General features: G+C 55.3%; 8 protein-coding genes across 9 annotated transcripts; 3 read left to right on the top strand and 5 right to left on the bottom strand.

Annotated features, from left to right (window-relative positions):
- The first annotated feature begins 592 nt into the window (after positions 1–592).
- H310_13715 (hypothetical protein) lies at positions 593–2,366 on the top strand. Its single transcript, XM_008881343.1, has one exon. The coding sequence runs from the start codon at positions 610–612 to the stop codon at positions 2,332–2,334; it is 1,725 nt and encodes a 574-aa protein (XP_008879565.1). The 5' UTR covers positions 593–609; the 3' UTR covers positions 2,335–2,366.
- A 1,156-nt stretch (positions 2,367–3,522) lies between these two features.
- On the bottom strand, positions 3,523–3,951 carry H310_13714 (hypothetical protein; the record flags this gene model as incomplete). Its single annotated transcript, XM_008881342.1, has 1 exon — positions 3,523–3,951. The coding sequence occupies one exon, from the start codon at positions 3,949–3,951 to the stop codon at positions 3,523–3,525; it is 429 nt and encodes a 142-aa protein (XP_008879564.1).
- A 39-nt stretch (positions 3,952–3,990) lies between these two features.
- Positions 3,991–4,853, bottom strand: H310_13713 (hypothetical protein; the record flags this gene model as incomplete). The annotated part of the gene is made up of 2 exons (XM_008881341.1): positions 3,991–4,068; positions 4,119–4,853. The coding sequence occupies 2 exons, from the start codon at positions 4,851–4,853 to the stop codon at positions 3,991–3,993; spliced, it is 813 nt and encodes a 270-aa protein (XP_008879563.1).
- An 86-nt stretch (positions 4,854–4,939) lies between these two features.
- Positions 4,940–7,881, bottom strand: H310_13712 (hypothetical protein; the record flags this gene model as incomplete). The annotated part of the gene is made up of 10 exons (XM_008881340.1): positions 4,940–4,987; positions 5,037–5,088; positions 5,140–5,464; positions 5,514–5,666; positions 5,718–5,844; positions 5,894–6,019; positions 6,063–6,227; positions 6,278–6,523; positions 6,571–7,656; positions 7,711–7,881. The coding sequence occupies 10 exons, from the start codon at positions 7,879–7,881 to the stop codon at positions 4,940–4,942; spliced, it is 2,499 nt and encodes an 832-aa protein (XP_008879562.1).
- A 127-nt stretch (positions 7,882–8,008) lies between these two features.
- On the top strand, positions 8,009–9,640 carry H310_13711 (hypothetical protein). Its single transcript, XM_008881339.1, has 4 exons — positions 8,009–8,134; positions 8,184–8,220; positions 8,272–8,579; positions 8,630–9,640. The coding sequence occupies exons 1-4, from the start codon at positions 8,028–8,030 to the stop codon at positions 9,453–9,455; spliced, it is 1,278 nt and encodes a 425-aa protein (XP_008879561.1). The 5' UTR covers positions 8,009–8,027; the 3' UTR covers positions 9,456–9,640.
- On the bottom strand, positions 9,534–10,986 carry H310_13710 (hypothetical protein; the record flags this gene model as incomplete). Its single annotated transcript, XM_008881338.1, has 10 exons — positions 9,534–9,656; positions 9,712–9,874; positions 9,927–10,141; positions 10,197–10,295; positions 10,352–10,398; positions 10,446–10,535; positions 10,586–10,725; positions 10,787–10,829; positions 10,879–10,907; positions 10,949–10,986. 10 exons carry the CDS (start codon positions 10,984–10,986, stop codon positions 9,534–9,536), a joined length of 987 nt encoding a protein of 328 aa, XP_008879560.1.
- A 166-nt stretch (positions 10,987–11,152) lies between these two features.
- H310_13709 lies at positions 11,153–13,013 on the top strand. 2 transcript variants are annotated; one of them, XM_008881337.1, is made up of 6 exons: positions 11,153–11,218; positions 11,270–11,465; positions 11,510–11,590; positions 11,644–12,142; positions 12,194–12,268; positions 12,321–13,013. In XM_008881337.1, exons 1-6 carry the CDS (start codon positions 11,200–11,202, stop codon positions 12,906–12,908), a joined length of 1,458 nt encoding a protein of 485 aa, XP_008879559.1. In that variant the 5' UTR covers positions 11,153–11,199; the 3' UTR covers positions 12,909–13,013. The 2 variants fall into 2 exon arrangements, with proteins under 2 accessions (XP_008879559.1, XP_008879558.1); XM_008881336.1 differs by having other exon boundaries at positions 11,153–11,465.
- H310_13708 (hypothetical protein) lies at positions 12,901–14,398 on the bottom strand (the record flags this gene model as incomplete). Its single annotated transcript, XM_008881335.1, has 7 exons — positions 12,901–13,159; positions 13,211–13,398; positions 13,450–13,891; positions 13,945–14,021; positions 14,070–14,115; positions 14,162–14,277; positions 14,324–14,398. 7 exons carry the CDS (start codon positions 14,396–14,398, stop codon positions 12,928–12,930), a joined length of 1,176 nt encoding a protein of 391 aa, XP_008879557.1. The 3' UTR covers positions 12,901–12,927.
- Positions 14,399–14,985: the final 587 nt, after the last annotated feature.

Genomic DNA, 14,985 nt, shown 5'->3' with positions numbered 1-14,985 from the left:
GCGACACGATGGCAAGGACAAACGTACCTGATAGAATTTAGTATTTGCAACATTTGATAACCTGTATTTATGAATATTTGCAATCATGTTATGGAGTATTTTAAAGTTCATGGACTTTTACTGTTTGTGTAACATGAAGTTCAACCTCACTTCAGTCTAATAAAACTGTACAGGTACATAACGAGTACTTTATACGAAAATCGTGTAAGCCAGTGAGCATTGTTCGTCATACCTGAGAGTTGTCCCTCCGGTAAGCTTGGAAGTACTTCATGTAATGTATTGAGTCTGAATGGAATCTTCGCCCACCGGAGAGCATGTTGGCCTGACGTCGGCTTCCTATATGAAGTGAAACGTTGGAGTGTACGATTAAACTTTGTCGGGACGATGTTAGTACTGAACAACTCACCATCCCATGGTCATACTATTGTGGAAGGAAGGTTGGCCAATCAGCGTCAAGCAATCAAATCATTGGAGCCGAACCATTGTTTGGGTAGTTTTGAGTTGATTTTTAATATGTTTCAAATACTGTTGGTTGAAGATGATTGTATTTCAAATGCATTTTAAATAAATCGGCACGGCGGTTGTCTGTCCTGCGTCATTTTCACTGCCATGGCAAACAACAAGCAGGACAAGCAGACGCGGCGGAACGAAGCCAAGGCGAAGCGGCGCAACAAGTCCGCGTGCTCCGCTTCTTCGTCCATCTTGAACAATGCGTTACGCACCCAACAGGCAAAGCAAGTTGTTGCACCGGGCGTGGCACCGCCGAAACTCTCGGCCGCCAAATCCCTCGCCCGGCAACAGATGAAGCTGAAACAGAAAGAACTCCGCGCCAACCTGGTCAACCGGAACCGCGGCATGTCAAACATGCCGTCGAACTTGACCAAGACGAAGATGAGCCTCGAGTCGCTCGTCGGACAGGCGGCAAGCGCCAGCACTAGCTTTGCTGAAGCCGAGCAGGAACGCCAGGCCACTGCCGAAGCGAACGAGTTCGTCAAGGAGATCGACCTTAACGATAACTCCCGCAAGGCGTACATGCGCGAGTTGAAAAAGGTGGTGGACCGCGCTGATGTAATTCTTGAAATCTTAGACGCGCGGGATCCGATGGGCTGCCGGACAATCGACATGGAGGACTTGATGCGAACCAAGGGAAAGAAAGTGGTTCTAGTCCTGAACAAGATTGATCTCGTGCCTCCCGAGGTGTTGCAGCCCTGGTTGGCGTATCTGCGCACGTTCTACCCAACGATTGCGTTCAAAGCGTCGACGCAAGACCAGAAAACCATTTCGTCGAGCAGCGGCGGCGGCAAAGGCGAGAAAACGAATGGCAAAATCATCGCAGGCAGCCGCGCCGTCGGCACCGAGCCCCTCATGCAGCTCCTCAAGAATTATTGCCGAAGCAACAACATCAAGACGTCCATCACGGTCGGCGTCATCGGGTACCCAAACGTCGGCAAGTCTAGCGTGATCAACTCGTTGAAGCGAAGCAAGGCCGCGAGCGTGTCATCGACTGCCGGCCACACTAAAGTGATTCAAGAAATCCATCTCGACAACAAAGTCAAACTCATCGACTGCCCTGGGATCGTGTTCGACACCCATGACCAAGACGCGCTGATTCTTCGCAACTGTGTGAACGCCGAGTCCCTGAACGACCCGGTCCCAGCCATCGAGGTGATTCTGAAGCGCTGCTCAAAGGCACAACTCCAATCGTTGTACGGAGTTCCTCCCTTCAACGACACGATCGAGTTCCTCGTCCACTTGGCCCAGAAACTCGGGAAGCTCGGAAAGGGTGGAATCCCCGACCGAAAAGCCGTTGCACGCAGCATTCTCCAGGATTGGAATCGCGGCAAAATCCCGTTCTTCACACCTCCTCCAGCAGCCAAAGACACACGGTTGGACGTTGGTGCCACGATAGTCTCCTCGTTCGGCGACGATTTTGATCTGGCGGCGTTGAATCCGACCGTCGAACACCTGCAAGACGAGGACGACAACGAGGATGAGAACGATATGGACGTTGGACCAGTCTGCAGTGTCACTCTGAGCCAAAAGAACGCAGAGTCGAAGGGGCGTGCGGCATCGATTTACGATGGACTTGATTCGGATGACGATGACTCGGACAATGACGACGACGAGTCCGACGATGAGACGTCGATGCAGACCGGAGGAGTCGTCCGACCAAAGTTCAAGGAAGATGCTCTGAATATCCCGACTGCCCTCATCGCACGACGAAGAGCGAAGGCGTTGCGGAAGCAAAAGCGCAAGGCGGCCGCACACCAAATCAGCGCTGCAGTCGAAGATGAATTTTGCGACATCTTGGACAATATCGACATGTCTGGTTAATAATATTCAGTATATGGTAATTTTTGTTCGCATCTTTTTTCTTTTGATCGCCCCGTCTGACTGCCAAAGACATTGTACTACGTACTTCCTCTGGGCCAAAATACTGTCACCATATCAAAAACGCCTCCTCTCGAAATACTGTCACCACTTGTATCTTATTGGCTAAAAATAATCGAAAATGAATATAATTGGCTAAAATACACTTCATGCAATGAGAATTTATTGACATTAAGCTATCAAATCTCGACAACCTCAGAGGGCGAAACGTTTGCCATGAGAGTGCCACTACGTCTCTTGGATTGCTTTTTCAAGTGAAGGAGACGGCCAACACGTCCTTTCTTCTTTGAGCACATGTCATTCTTGTTGAACTGCTTCCACACCTTCGAAATCGTTGCCCGGTGAAGGCCAAACCGGGTTGCCGCCTTCTGGTAAGCACCATGTGCCAACTTGTTGCCACTGAGACTCTTGAGCATCTTCACGACTTGGTGCTTGTCTTCCTCCTTGAGTTCTCTTGTTCGTTCCACTGCCATGGACATGGTTTCAATTTGACTTGAATTCAGTATGATATGGTGACACTATTTCGATCCACATCCACTAGTTTAAAAAATTTCACATGGTCGGGAATTTTTGAACTCGATTTTTCCCGCCAAAACCTTATTTTCGCGCTCATTTAACAACACTACTGCCTTCCTCCTTTAATACTCTTTATTAAATGATGCGATATATGAATTTTCGAGTAAAAATGGATTTTTGGGGTCACCTCAAAGTAAATGTTGACAGTATTTTGGCCCAGAGGAAGTAGTATATTTTTACGCAGTGAAAAGAAGTAGAATATCTTGACACGCTCATGATATTGTGACCAAAATGTTCTGCATTTCTGTGACAATCCACTATTTTGTCTACATTTGAAATCGCACTAAAGCTGCGCATCAAGGGCAACAAAACGCCATGACAAGCCAACCATTGTGAGGTACCAGATAGAGAAAAATTTGCACTTGAAAAAGTGCAGATACAGAGATATCGAAAAATCACGCAAAAATTTCACTGCATCCTCAAAAATCCGGAATCAAAGGCAAAGGTTGTGTACAATATTCAGCATGTTGTTGCTCTCGCACTTAATCATTTGAAGTTCTTCGGATATTCCGAAATAGTTGCATTTACTAAAGCGCGTGTATTTTGACCACCGTCTCAACCCAACAGCGCCAGCGCGATCGACATGGAGACGATGAGAACGACGTCGTGGCCAGGATGCACGACAAACGAGTACGTGGACGGCGCGCCTTGGCGCCGAGTAATCGCTGTACCTGACCCGAGAAAGAAGGTGAAGTCCGTGTTGTCCACTGCAGTGATGACGAACTGATGTCTTTCAAGAGACATCGAGTTTGCTCGGATGTCGGTGAGGCCGAAGACTAGACCAGGCAGCCCAAGTTGATGGAATACAGTTGTGGGAGCTGCTGCGTCGTTGTCTCGCTCGGCTGTGAGAACATCGATCAGAGGTGACGAGAGCATGTCGCCATGGGTGGCGCACGTTGGAACAGCGCGACGAATGCGAACTGAATTGCCACTGAGATGGAAACTGGCGAGCGGAATATCACCAGACGGGTCAAGGAGTACCATGCCACCGTGGATGCTGGGCAAAGGATGAAGATAGAAATATCATTTTCCTCCAGGCCCGACGACATGACCAGGTCGATGGATGCGGGACGTGTGGTGGGGCAGGCCGACATGAAACTCCTACAGCCAGCATCGGATGGGATCGTGATGCGAAGGGGTGGATTCCGTACCATGTCGTGATCGTAGACGAGAAGTGGAAGCCGAAGCGGGTGATTGCAGTCGCAAGCTTGCTGATGATGAAGGAAGCGACAAATCATGGTCGCATACTCCCAATCGTGGCGTTGCATTTCGTGAACGATACAACGAACGCGGCGCAGGGCTTTGTGGCGGTGATGCGCGTCTCGTTGCCGCCATACCTGCATGAGGAACGTAATTTCCAGGAGGGTATCGGCTTCGGACGCCGTGAGTCCAAACGCATCATGGAGAACCGGATCCGCGAGAATGCGTGGGCTGTCAAACACAACCTGCAGGAATCCGTGGACGAGGTGGGCAGTGTCACGGCGGCCGACAAGTAGACGGGCCAAAATGGGGTGAGGCAGCTGAAGATGACCGACGTCGTGCTTTTCGGGGGACGCTTGCAATCGTCGAAGCAGCTCCCGCGCCATCTTGATCGTCAAGTGGAGGTACTTGCGAAAGGGGAATTGGTTACATTGGACGAAGTAGGTGAAGATGCCGTCGTCGACGCAGCGAAGGTGGATGGAGAACCGGATCGGTTTGGTGTCCACGTGGGAGATGTGGACGGCGGTCGGTACATACGCACGGACCGGAGGCGGGGTGAACAGCTCGACGCCGCGCGCCATCATTTGGCATGCCATGATGCTGGCGAATCCTTTTTGAACCCATGTCCCAAGGGAAGATCGCTGGAGTTTTCGCAATCTCGTTCGGTCAATCTGATTGGCTGACATTTCATGGAAATGTCATTGATTGGCTATTTTTTGAAACTGCCGTGCGTGGATTGGTCGAAAAAATCGAAAGACAACGGATTGGCTGGCTACATTTGAAACCGTCGCAACTGCCGCTTCAAGTAGTTGACAAACATCTACATGGTCGTGAAGCCGGCCGCGATCAAGGGGGGCGGACGGGCGCACCTCTGTGGCGAAAACTTGGCGAAAGAAGTCGCGGCACCCGAGCTCCATGTGTCTACATGCATGCATTCAGTGACAACGAGCAGGGGGGAACGACGGTCCGTACGCAGCCAAGAATCCATCCACGTCAAACACTGCGAAGTGCGAGCAAGTTGAACCGTCGGGACCTTCCAGCGGAATAGCAGGCTTATGTCGGCCCAGGTCAATGTCGTTGGGGTACGACCGCACAAAGTCCATGACTCGACCGAAGAGAGCCTCGAGAAACGTCAGCGCGCTCGTCTTGAGCCCTTGGTCGTGAGGAGATTCCAACAACACTCCGTCTGTTGCGGCAGGAGGAGTTGTCGTCTCCATGAACCGACATTGGTCTGCATGAACTAGTCGCGGTTGCAGCACTCCACGCCATGCCAGTTCCAACGCACGGACGAGTCCCTCTACCGATCATTGCATCGTCGTCGGCCATTCGATCGTGTCGTTGCTTACGTGGTGCTTCTGGGATGTCGTGCTTGAGCGGAACATACACCTCGTCATGATCCAAGTCCACGAGGACCGCGCGCGCCCCAACGTCGGCAAAGCACACGCCTCGGCCATCTCGCACCACAGCATGGACGCGAGTCAAGTTGCACAGACTGGTGCCTGCACAGTTTTCGTCAGCGTCCACCACGAACGTTGGTGAGTGGGACGTACGGATGCGATGGGTGGCGGCATCCGGATGCCTCTTGATTTGAATCGACCCTTCGACGGCGATGCAGAACGGATGGGGGCTCTCCACGACTTTGGTCGGCGGCGACGGACAGCATGGCGTATACGTGAACTGCGCACGCCATCACCGTTGAAAAGACAACACCGCTGGATGATCGTACCGGCCACTCGAATGGCGTCAAGAGCGCCATCAACGCTTCCGTCGACTCGAGGAGGACGCTCCGAGAGCTCGACACGATCCAGATACGATGGCCGACGAGAAGCGCAGTCACAACTGCGACTGCGTTCTACGGTCGCTGAGAAATGAGTTTGAAATCGAACGCCACGTACTTGCAGCTGGAGGTTGCGGAACAACCGACCCACGTCGACTTGGCGCGCATCGTTGGGCCAGACGGGCATTCCCACAAACGCTCTGAAGCGAGGCGCCAAGCGGAGCGGGGATTCGGCTGCCGACGATACATCCGCTCCTTGCCATGTCGCACCGGTCCAGTTCTCCTGCACGAGCTCCAGTCACCACACCGAACACTTTCTCTATGGAACGACACCTCGGTCTGATCCAAGACTGTGCATGCTGCCGCGATCAAGTCGGCCCGAAGATGCCACAGCGACGTGCGAGAAAGGAACGTTGTACACGTCGGGAGATATGCCGTCGATGGCGGCGCAACGGGGCGCCACTGCGTCACGCAAAGACCATGAACCGGTGACGGCCGTGCAAGCAAAAAGCTGTGGGTGGTTGGTGGCGGCGCCGCCGTCGCGTGCAGCACGGGCTGTCGAGGATCCACGCAAAACGCCTACACCCCACTTGCTGACGACGAGTCTGTGCGGCGCTGGATCGCACCTGAACATCGAGAGCGGGTTTATGTTGACGGGTCCAACACGCACGAAATGCCACATGCAGGTCGTTGTCGTGTATATCTGCAAACGAAGACGCTTTGCGGTGCGGGTCATCCGTTGGCGCGAGCATGAAAATTTGAACTTGGTCGAAAATCCCCGGCGGCAAAGCGAACGTCCTGGCGAAGACCGAGGTGTCGGCTTCAAGAGTTGGAAGCACGGTGGGGTTAGAGACGTCAGAGTGCTTGGGTAGTGACGACGACAACGGGATGAGCAGCGTGCCCTTGGGTTGTTTGAACGGTTGGTGGAGCATGGGATGAACGGGCGCGACGGCTTGATACGCCTTGTGGAGGTACGGGTCAGCCTGCACGCGCTCGACCTCGACCATCCATTGAATATACAGCATCGAGTTTTGAAAGTTGGGCATGATCTTGGCCGTGAGCCACCTCCACACGTGATCCTGCGCAGCTTTGAACAGCGTCGCATATCGCGGTGGCGAGAACGGCTCGCCCTGGTACAGCAAAATGCGTGCGAGCACGTCCTTTTTCGTATCATCGGAGACGGCACCGGCAGTTGCGCCGCTTGGGTTCGTCGCGTTGTCGGCGAGGTAGGCATTGAAGATGCGCCGGACCGTTGATTGGATCTCTTCGAATCGAGCCATCGAGAACGAAGACGACGCGGACGACGCCGGCTGCGACACGAGAGGGAGAAAAGTCGTCTGGACGTCGACCCAAAAGAGCAAGTTGCTCACGTCCCCGGGGTGGTGGAACTCGCGCAGATAGAGCTCGAGGTACCGAATACGTGTCGCGTCGCAGTCGCCCAGCACATCGTGCAGTGTCATGGGATGACGTTCGCGGATCGCGTTGCACAGGTCGCCGAACATGTCAGATCTGAAGAACCCGGTCCAGTCAAGCGATCGCTTCAATCGGCTCTCGAGCGAACTCCACATGTCCAACGTGCACGTGTTGTCCGCAACGGCGTCGAGCACGGATTGGAATACGACACCTGGCGAACCCTCGTCGTCCGTCAGGTGCAAATGCGACACCACGACGGGATCGGGATTGGCGAGGAATGTTTGGACCATGTATTCCGCCTGGTTCACGGTGCGTGGATGAGCCTATTCGAGAAAGTGGAACGACGAGCGTACGTGGGCTTGGCGCGTGGCGCGGTCGGGCAACGTCGTGTACTTTTGAATGTCCGCCAAGATAGAGTACACGGGCTCCCAACCTTGCTGGTTGATGTATGTGTACAGGATGCGATCATGCGTCGTGCCAATGAGCCCATCCAGGACGATGTATACCGCGTCCTTGGTCGCCATCCCTCTCCTCATCCTGGATCGACTGCACTTTTCCCAATGGATGTACCAAATAGCGTAAAATATCGTGAAAAGAAGTTCAATTTTCAAGCATTTCTCATGAATATGGATCTCGCCTTTCGAATTCTGTCAATTCCAAACGTGACAGGATGGACACAGCGCCGCTCCTTCCATCGTCCAAGGCTCCGACGCCCTGTTATGCGTTATGGCTCTTCTTCAGCCTTGTGGGCGGGATGATCTATGGGTACAACGTCAGGTGAGTTTGCGTCTTCTGTCTCGAAGGTCGACCCCTTAACCATGCTTAGTATTGCTCCATCGCTTCCGTACCTCGCCGACGACTTGGTCTGTCAAGCCACCGGAAACAGCATCTTCTCATGAGTGTGTGGTCCTTAGAATCTTACCACGTCCCAGCAAGAGATGGCAAGTGCGTCGGCTACGTTGAGCGACACCCTTACGATGCTTGCTGGCGGGCATCTCGCCGACGCGTTTGGCCGGCGCCCGACGGCGATTGCCGCGTGTGCCTTGAGCGTCTTTGGCGCTATCGGAAATCTGGCATTCCATTCGTCGCTTTCGTACTTTTTGTTCTGGCGTCTCTGTGCCGGCATCGGCAATGCGCTCTCGATCCTAATCCTCCCCATGTACATCTCCGAGTCCGTCGACGTCGCGCGTCGTGGCCGATGCATCTCGCTCTACCAGCTCGGGTACGCCTCCTCATACTCCTTCTGCTGCATGAAAGCTCACAGTATCGTAGGGTCCTCACAGGCACGCTCGTTCCTTACGTCGTGATGCTGTTGTCGGAGAATTGGCTCCTCACATTCGCGCTTGGCGCGGTCCCCGGTCTGTTCACCCTGGCGTGCTTCTTCAGTGGCTACTTCACCGAGCGGCGTCATGAAGCGTCTCGTCAAACTGCGCCAGAAAAGCCACATCTCCTGGCGGCGCCTTCGGCGTCGCTGCCGCAGCTCTCCCACGCCACCCTGCTCGTGGTGGGCATCTTACTAGCGTACTCGAACAACTCCATTGACCTGACGCTGTTCTACGGCCCCACGATCATCTCCCAGTTCATTCAGAGCTCGTCTCGCGTGTCGGCCAACCTCATCGGGCTCTGTCTCTCGTCGTTGTCCGTCGTGTCCGTCGGCGGTGCTGCCATCTTCCTCCGGTCAACCTTTCCCCGCCGTTCCTTCTACCTGGTCTGCCACGGCATCGTTGTCGTGTGCTTCCTGGCCGCGTCCGTTCTATTCACGTCGGCAACCGAGAACGCGTCGCTGGACGCCCGTGCCTTGCTTCTCCTCGTGGTCCTCGGCCTCCTCGTGCTCTTCCAAACGTGTGGACCAGGGCTGCTCTTTGTCCTGATCGTGTCGGAACTGTTCGAAGACCCTGTCGTCCGCGCGACATCCATGGGCTACTGCACCTTTGCCATGTCCGGCTTCTCCCTCGTCATTAACGGCACCCTCCTCAGCCTCTTTGCCGCCCTCGGCGTCGGCGGCACCTTTGCCGCTTACGGGTTGTCCTATGCGGCGTGCTGGGCCGTGTTTTACAAGTACTTGCCAGAGACGTCAACGCGCCAGATCCAGCATTAAGCCACGAATTTAACGATGTCATGGAGAGGAAGCAGCGTCGACGAGGAAGGTTCGATAAATAGGGTTGTCGGCGCTGCCTCATTTGCGCGTCGGGAGGTCCCTCATGTCCCTCTGCCGCCGCTTCTTGGCGCGCTCCTTGCGCTCTTCCTTGGATAGAATTTTCCGCCCGTCGGCGGCTTCTGTGCGCTTCTTGTCCTTTCGCTACATTCGCCTTGTATGACAACACGGTCGCGCTGTCAGAGAGCCGCCGTCCTACCGCTCGTGCAGCCATGGCATCTTCTAGACGCTTGCGCTGCGCTTCAATCTCGCGCTTCTTGGCTTCTTCGACAAGATCCTCCTCGGTGATGCCCGAGTCGTCCACGACGTACGCGCTCCGCCGACACGGACACAAGTAGTAACGCAAACACCCCATGTTCTGTCTGCACACTGTCGTGAGGGGCCGTTCCTTTTTCAAAATGATGACGCAAATACCTGGTCTTGCGCCGCTGCTCCTTGGCCTTGGCGGCGGCGAGCGCGGTCGCATCGCCGTTCTCGCGGAGGTCCTTGAGCTGGCTGAGAAGGGTCGCCCGCTTGTTCCACCACGCTTCGCCCATCGAGTGCACCTTCATGCTTTGCTGGAGGCGGTAGACCGGGTAAAGCAGCGTCGGAAACTGCTGGTTCAGGATCTGAAACTCGCGGAAGTCTACCTGCACGCCCATCCGCCCAGGTCAATTTTCGTTGTGGCAGCGGTGGCGCCCGTACCTTGCCGTCGCCGTTGAAGTCGAACTTGTCCATCGCGGCCGCCATGTTGCTCGTCGCATTGTCGGCGTGCAGCATCTCGAGAAGTGCGTCCAGCTCCATCTACGAAAGCAATCGCGCGGCGTTAGCCCCTTGGAGCAGTCGATGCGAGTGCCCACCCCTTCAATCGTCCCGTTCTTGTCTTGGTCAAACACGAAGAAGCAGACTAGTGCGACGTTCATTCGGCACGGGGAGGCCATACAGGAATAGTACACTTCAAAACTTCGTCCGTGTTGAGGAGGCAGAACGCCCCAAGCGCTTCGACGTATTCGCTAAAGTCGAGCTGTCCGCTATTGTCGATGTCTATCGCGCCATGGTGGAGAACGAGTCGACGGATTGGGACGCGCTCTCACCGATAAGCGCAAAGACGGCGTCGCCCACCGCCGTTCGTTCCTCTCGGAAGCTGCGAAAGAACTCGGTCCTGTTGATCGATCCGCTGTTGCTATGGTCGAGAGAACGCATGAGCAGGCCGCGTTGGAATCGAGGGGACGAACTACACAGATCAGGTGAGACGACTGGTCGCTTGGTGGTCGCGGGTTACCTCTTTGTCAGACTTGCTGAACCGTTTGTAAAGCGTGCGGAGGTCCGACTCGTTCACTACACGGACATAGGTCACACGCCGAGCCGTCGGAGACCTCGTCCTTACGCTGAAGCTTCTCGATCGTCTTGAGCATGCTACGCACCAGGTCAGACGTCACCGGCCGACGCTTCCTTACCGCTCATCCGGCGCGGGGATTTCCGTCTTCCAGAACATCGCGGCGGCAGTTGCAACTACTGCAACGTTTCCCGCTTCCACGTGGCACCGTGGTAGCGTTTAACGTGTGGTTCGACAGGCGTTTTATTCGCGATTCGAATTGTTTGTCGCAAGGTTGCCCACTCAAGATTTCGCATATGCCGTGCAATCTATTTCAAAACGCAACTGTCAACGCAAGCTTGTCCCAAACTTAGATCGCGGCCGGCGGCAGCGATGGATGAGCACACCCAACGTACGTGGGGTGCCGTGGAGAACGTGGATGCGCTTGACGGTTTGCATCTAGTGCCGTGGAAGGTGGCGTTCCGTGTGCAGTTCAACACTGACAAGTACGGGATCAAGTTCTACCCGTCGCCGCTCCCCGACACGGGGAACGGAGTGTACACGATTCAAGTACTCGACGTCCCACGTGCGCAGGACCCGACAACGTGGGGCCCAGCGCAGCTGTACAACGAAAGCCTCAAGCCGGAGCAAGCGCACTTGTATGTTGACCATGCACGCCGCCGTGGACTGATGGAATCGACAGGGCGGTCCGCGCCGGCCTCTACCTGACGCACATCAACGATACGAACCTTGTCAACCAAACTTGCGAACAAGTGATTCGACAGTGCGTACAACATCGTGCGCCATCTCTCTCAAGTCAACACCCCCTTCCCGTAGACTCACCTCCGTCCCGCGTCCAGTCAAGCTGCGTTTCGTGGACGTCGAAGCCGGGGTTGTCACTTTAAAGGAACTGAAGGATGGACGGTATACCCGAACGTCGCTCACCAAGGCGCACATTGACGGATTGCTTGACGAATCGCCGGACTCGACATCGATTCTTCCCGCGTCGCCAACCGCCACTCGTTCGCCTCCAGTGGAATCCCGCGACGTCACAGTTCTAAGTCCTCCACAGCCCGTGACACCGGCGCCTGAAGCTCCTTCCATTGCCTCGCCTCTTGCTACTGTTTTACCACTTCCTACTCCTACGCCAGCACCAGCCGCTCCCGCACCTGTGGCGCCGGTTGTGCCTACCCCCGTCGAGCAAGCCGCCCCGCCCCCTCGGTCTCAACCAACCTACACGGCAGAGCACGTGTACAAGTTAATTCTTCTGGGCACGACCGGCGTTGGAAAGAGCAGCATACTGTCTGTTGGTGTCGGCGGCGCCTCTGCCTTCTCGGCACGTCCCTCTCGTCCCTCTGAATTGTCCAACATGACACTTTTGCCACAGGACCGTCCGGCAGCTACCCTTGACGCGGAGTTTGGCACGCTTTACGTTCCCGATCCCGACCTGACTTCCGTCAAGGCACGCTTTTCCGTCTTCCCGGTCGCCGGTGCTCATGACCAGTTGTTCATAGATGCTCAAGGCGTATGTTTGGGACACAGCTGGCCAGGAGCGATATCGCGCCATGACAAGGTCGCATTACCGCCGTGCGGACGGCGCGCTGCTCGTGTACGATGTAGCCGAGCCGGAAAGCTTCCAGAAGCTCGCGGGATGGCTCGCCGACCTCCGAGACGTAGCTGGCGACTCGATCAAGTCCATTCTGGTCGTCGAAAACATGATCGACAAGCTGCCAGAGAGCGTAGTGACGGGGGCGGAGCCACGCCCTTCCAGCTTCGTCAACGAGGCGGACGTGGCGGCATTCTGCAACTCGAATGGCCTCCTTTTTGCCAAAACAAGTGCCAAAATGAACAGCACCGCGTTCAGGTGGGCCGGGAAACCCGTCGACGAAGTCATGGGTCAGCTCCTGTTGAACGTACACGCATCCCACCTCGCGCGCGGCATCAAGCAGCAACAGGAGCAACTGGCCAAACAACTCGCGCAACCATCGCCAACCCACGCCGTGGCTTTGTCGCCTCCGGCCGCGCCGATCGTGCTCGACCCCGCATCGACTTCGGCCAATGCGAGGATCAAGGCCGGCGACTGTGCGTGCGGCGGGACATGACAGGATGCTGCATTCAACTTTAGCAAGAGTCTTTTCGCTTCCGGGGTTTACTCATAAACAAAACACTGTTGTGGGCACGGCAGAGAGGACTGGCGCACATTCCCGCGGCGGCGTGATCGTCGGCATGGCCTCCCGAAGGCGGAGGCGGCGTCGCCAAACGGGGCGACGGGGGCATCGCACCGTGCTCGATCGCTTCCTGGAGTCCACAGTATTGAAGAAACGGCGAGACTGTCCCGAATCCGAGCATGTGTCTGGCACCACACGGGTCACGGAGCATCCGCGGTGAGATGGACGGGACGTACTTGAGAGCGTTGTGAGCGGCAATGCTGGCCACGATCGATTCAAACATGGGCAGGCAAGGAGAGCTCGCGGGAAGGATGGGCAGCGCTTTCTTGTGGAGCTGAGCGGACGACGAAGGCGTGCTGATCGAGTCGGATCGAAGCGATCGTTGGGAGCTTTGAGACGACGACGGGGTTGCTGGCTGATAGCACTAGAAATACGTGTATGGATGGCGTCGGTTGCGTCCAGAGATCGCACGCACCAGCAAACACCGCATCTTGCCCCGAATTGACGTGACGACAGTGCCAGAGAGGCCGTCTGGGCCCATCTTTGCGTGTACCAAAGGCACGTTCGTCTCGAGCGCCCACTCGTTCAAGCATTTGGTTACGTGCACTTCGTCCACGCATAGGAACACGACGAGCGGAGGCGGGGTGGTTGTGAAAAGTCCTTCTGCGAACGGTGAAGTGGACGGTCGTGTCGGGCGCTGGGCAGGCCGCAGTACAACATTGAGACGGCGGCACCATGCAGCGTCGAAGAAATCGACGTGGAGCTGCTCGACGTGGACATCGTGGTTGATGGCGTGCAGCATCGACTCGACTTCCCCCATCCGTGTGTACCCGACGCTGTCCGGCCGAAAGAACATGCGGCCCAAATCGGCCTTGAACACGTTCGAGTTGTCGCAGAGGAAGATCGTCCCGATGCCACTGGAGAGAAGGGTGCATGTACGTCCACGTGAGTGACGTGGGTGACAGTGTACCTGCGGCAGTATGTCTCGGCGATCATGCATCCCATCCCATTGAGTCCCACGACAAGAATCGACATGCCTTGGAGACGCTGCAAAACACGGCAATGAGGATTCGCGCAAGTCTAGAGTGCAAACACCTCAACGTCCTTGATCACGCCACGGTCGTTGTTCGCGAGCATCCGGCTGGACAATGCGTCAGAAGTGGAGACGAACCGAGCAGTCCAGTCACCTTTGAGGACCTTCGCGCTCATTCAGGAGCCCGCTATCGACGTCAGGGCGGTGCGGATGTTCGCATGTCTTGAGCACTCGCACAGCTCGAAGAGCGTTAGCCGCCAGCCCAACGAGCTACACCAAGAGGGAGATACCACGGACCATGGGATAGCTCCTTCACCGACATGCGAAGCCGATCGACCCGCTGCGCGACTTGGGCGTGGAGCAAGTCTTCGTGGGACTTGCCATCCGGCATGGCGTGTGACGAGGGATCGCGCCGAACAGGCACAACTAAGCTCCGAATTTCAATACTAGTAAGATTTATATTATATAGAAAGTTATATTTTGACAATATCGTGCTCAAACTAAATGCTTCGAAGTACTAGTAGTACGATGAATGTGCAAATCCTGTATGGACAATATACAATTACTTATGTCAAATTTGCATGAATTTTGCAATGAATATATGCCACATAATGTATCCCTTCGACGCGCATGAATGACGGATTCATGCGCGTCCAGTGTTCTGTCGGCCAAACACGACGACACGAAAGATACAAAAGGCAATGCAGCGCGCGGCGTTGCTTGTCTCCCGCGCGAACTTCGGCCGATAGAGTGTTGCATCGGTAAACCACATGTGATTGAACAGTCCAGGCTCACACGGGGTGTTTCTCTTCCGTAAGCTCTCAGCGATCAGCCGAATTTGAGCTTCCCAAACTTGAGTGCATCTCGCGACAACCAAAAGGAATGAGGTATCTGTTGAAATTCCTCGAGAGATGCTGAACACGACGAGTTGGTCACTTATCAATTTCAACAGTTCCAACAGGAGCAAAATATGTTAAA

Source organism: Aphanomyces invadans (assembly GCF_000520115.1).
Source record: "Aphanomyces invadans strain NJM9701 unplaced genomic scaffold supercont1.55, whole genome shotgun sequence".
In the NCBI taxonomy this organism is placed as follows: Eukaryota; Oomycota; class Saprolegniomycetes; order Saprolegniales; family Verrucalvaceae; genus Aphanomyces; species Aphanomyces invadans.
Note: the sequence above shows the minus strand (reverse complement) of the source record. Positions and strands in the feature narration are given on the sequence as shown.

What these genes read in the sequence shown, in the direction of transcription:
- H310_13709 (XM_008881336.1), top strand. Translation starts at nt 11,200, where the DNA reads ATGGATGAGCACACCCAACGTACGTGGGGTGCCGTGGAGAACGTGGAT. An exon ending in TGCGAACAAGTGATTCGACA is followed by an intron (nt 11,591 to 11,643) that starts GTGCGTACAACA and finishes CCCTTCCCGTAG; the next exon opens with ACTCACCTCCGTCCCGCGTC. An exon ending in GCGGCGCCTCTGCCTTCTCG is followed by an intron (nt 12,143 to 12,193) that starts GCACGTCCCTCT and finishes CTTTTGCCACAG; the next exon opens with GACCGTCCGGCAGCTACCCT.
- H310_13711 (XM_008881339.1), top strand. Translation starts at nt 8,028, where the DNA reads ATGGACACAGCGCCGCTCCTTCCATCGTCCAAGGCTCCGACGCCCTGT. An exon ending in ATCTATGGGTACAACGTCAG is followed by an intron (nt 8,135 to 8,183) that starts GTGAGTTTGCGT and finishes AACCATGCTTAG; the next exon opens with TATTGCTCCATCGCTTCCGT. An exon ending in ATCTCGCTCTACCAGCTCGG is followed by an intron (nt 8,580 to 8,629) that starts GTACGCCTCCTC and finishes ACAGTATCGTAG; the next exon opens with GGTCCTCACAGGCACGCTCG.
- H310_13715 (XM_008881343.1), top strand. Translation starts at nt 610, where the DNA reads ATGGCAAACAACAAGCAGGACAAGCAGACGCGGCGGAACGAAGCCAAG.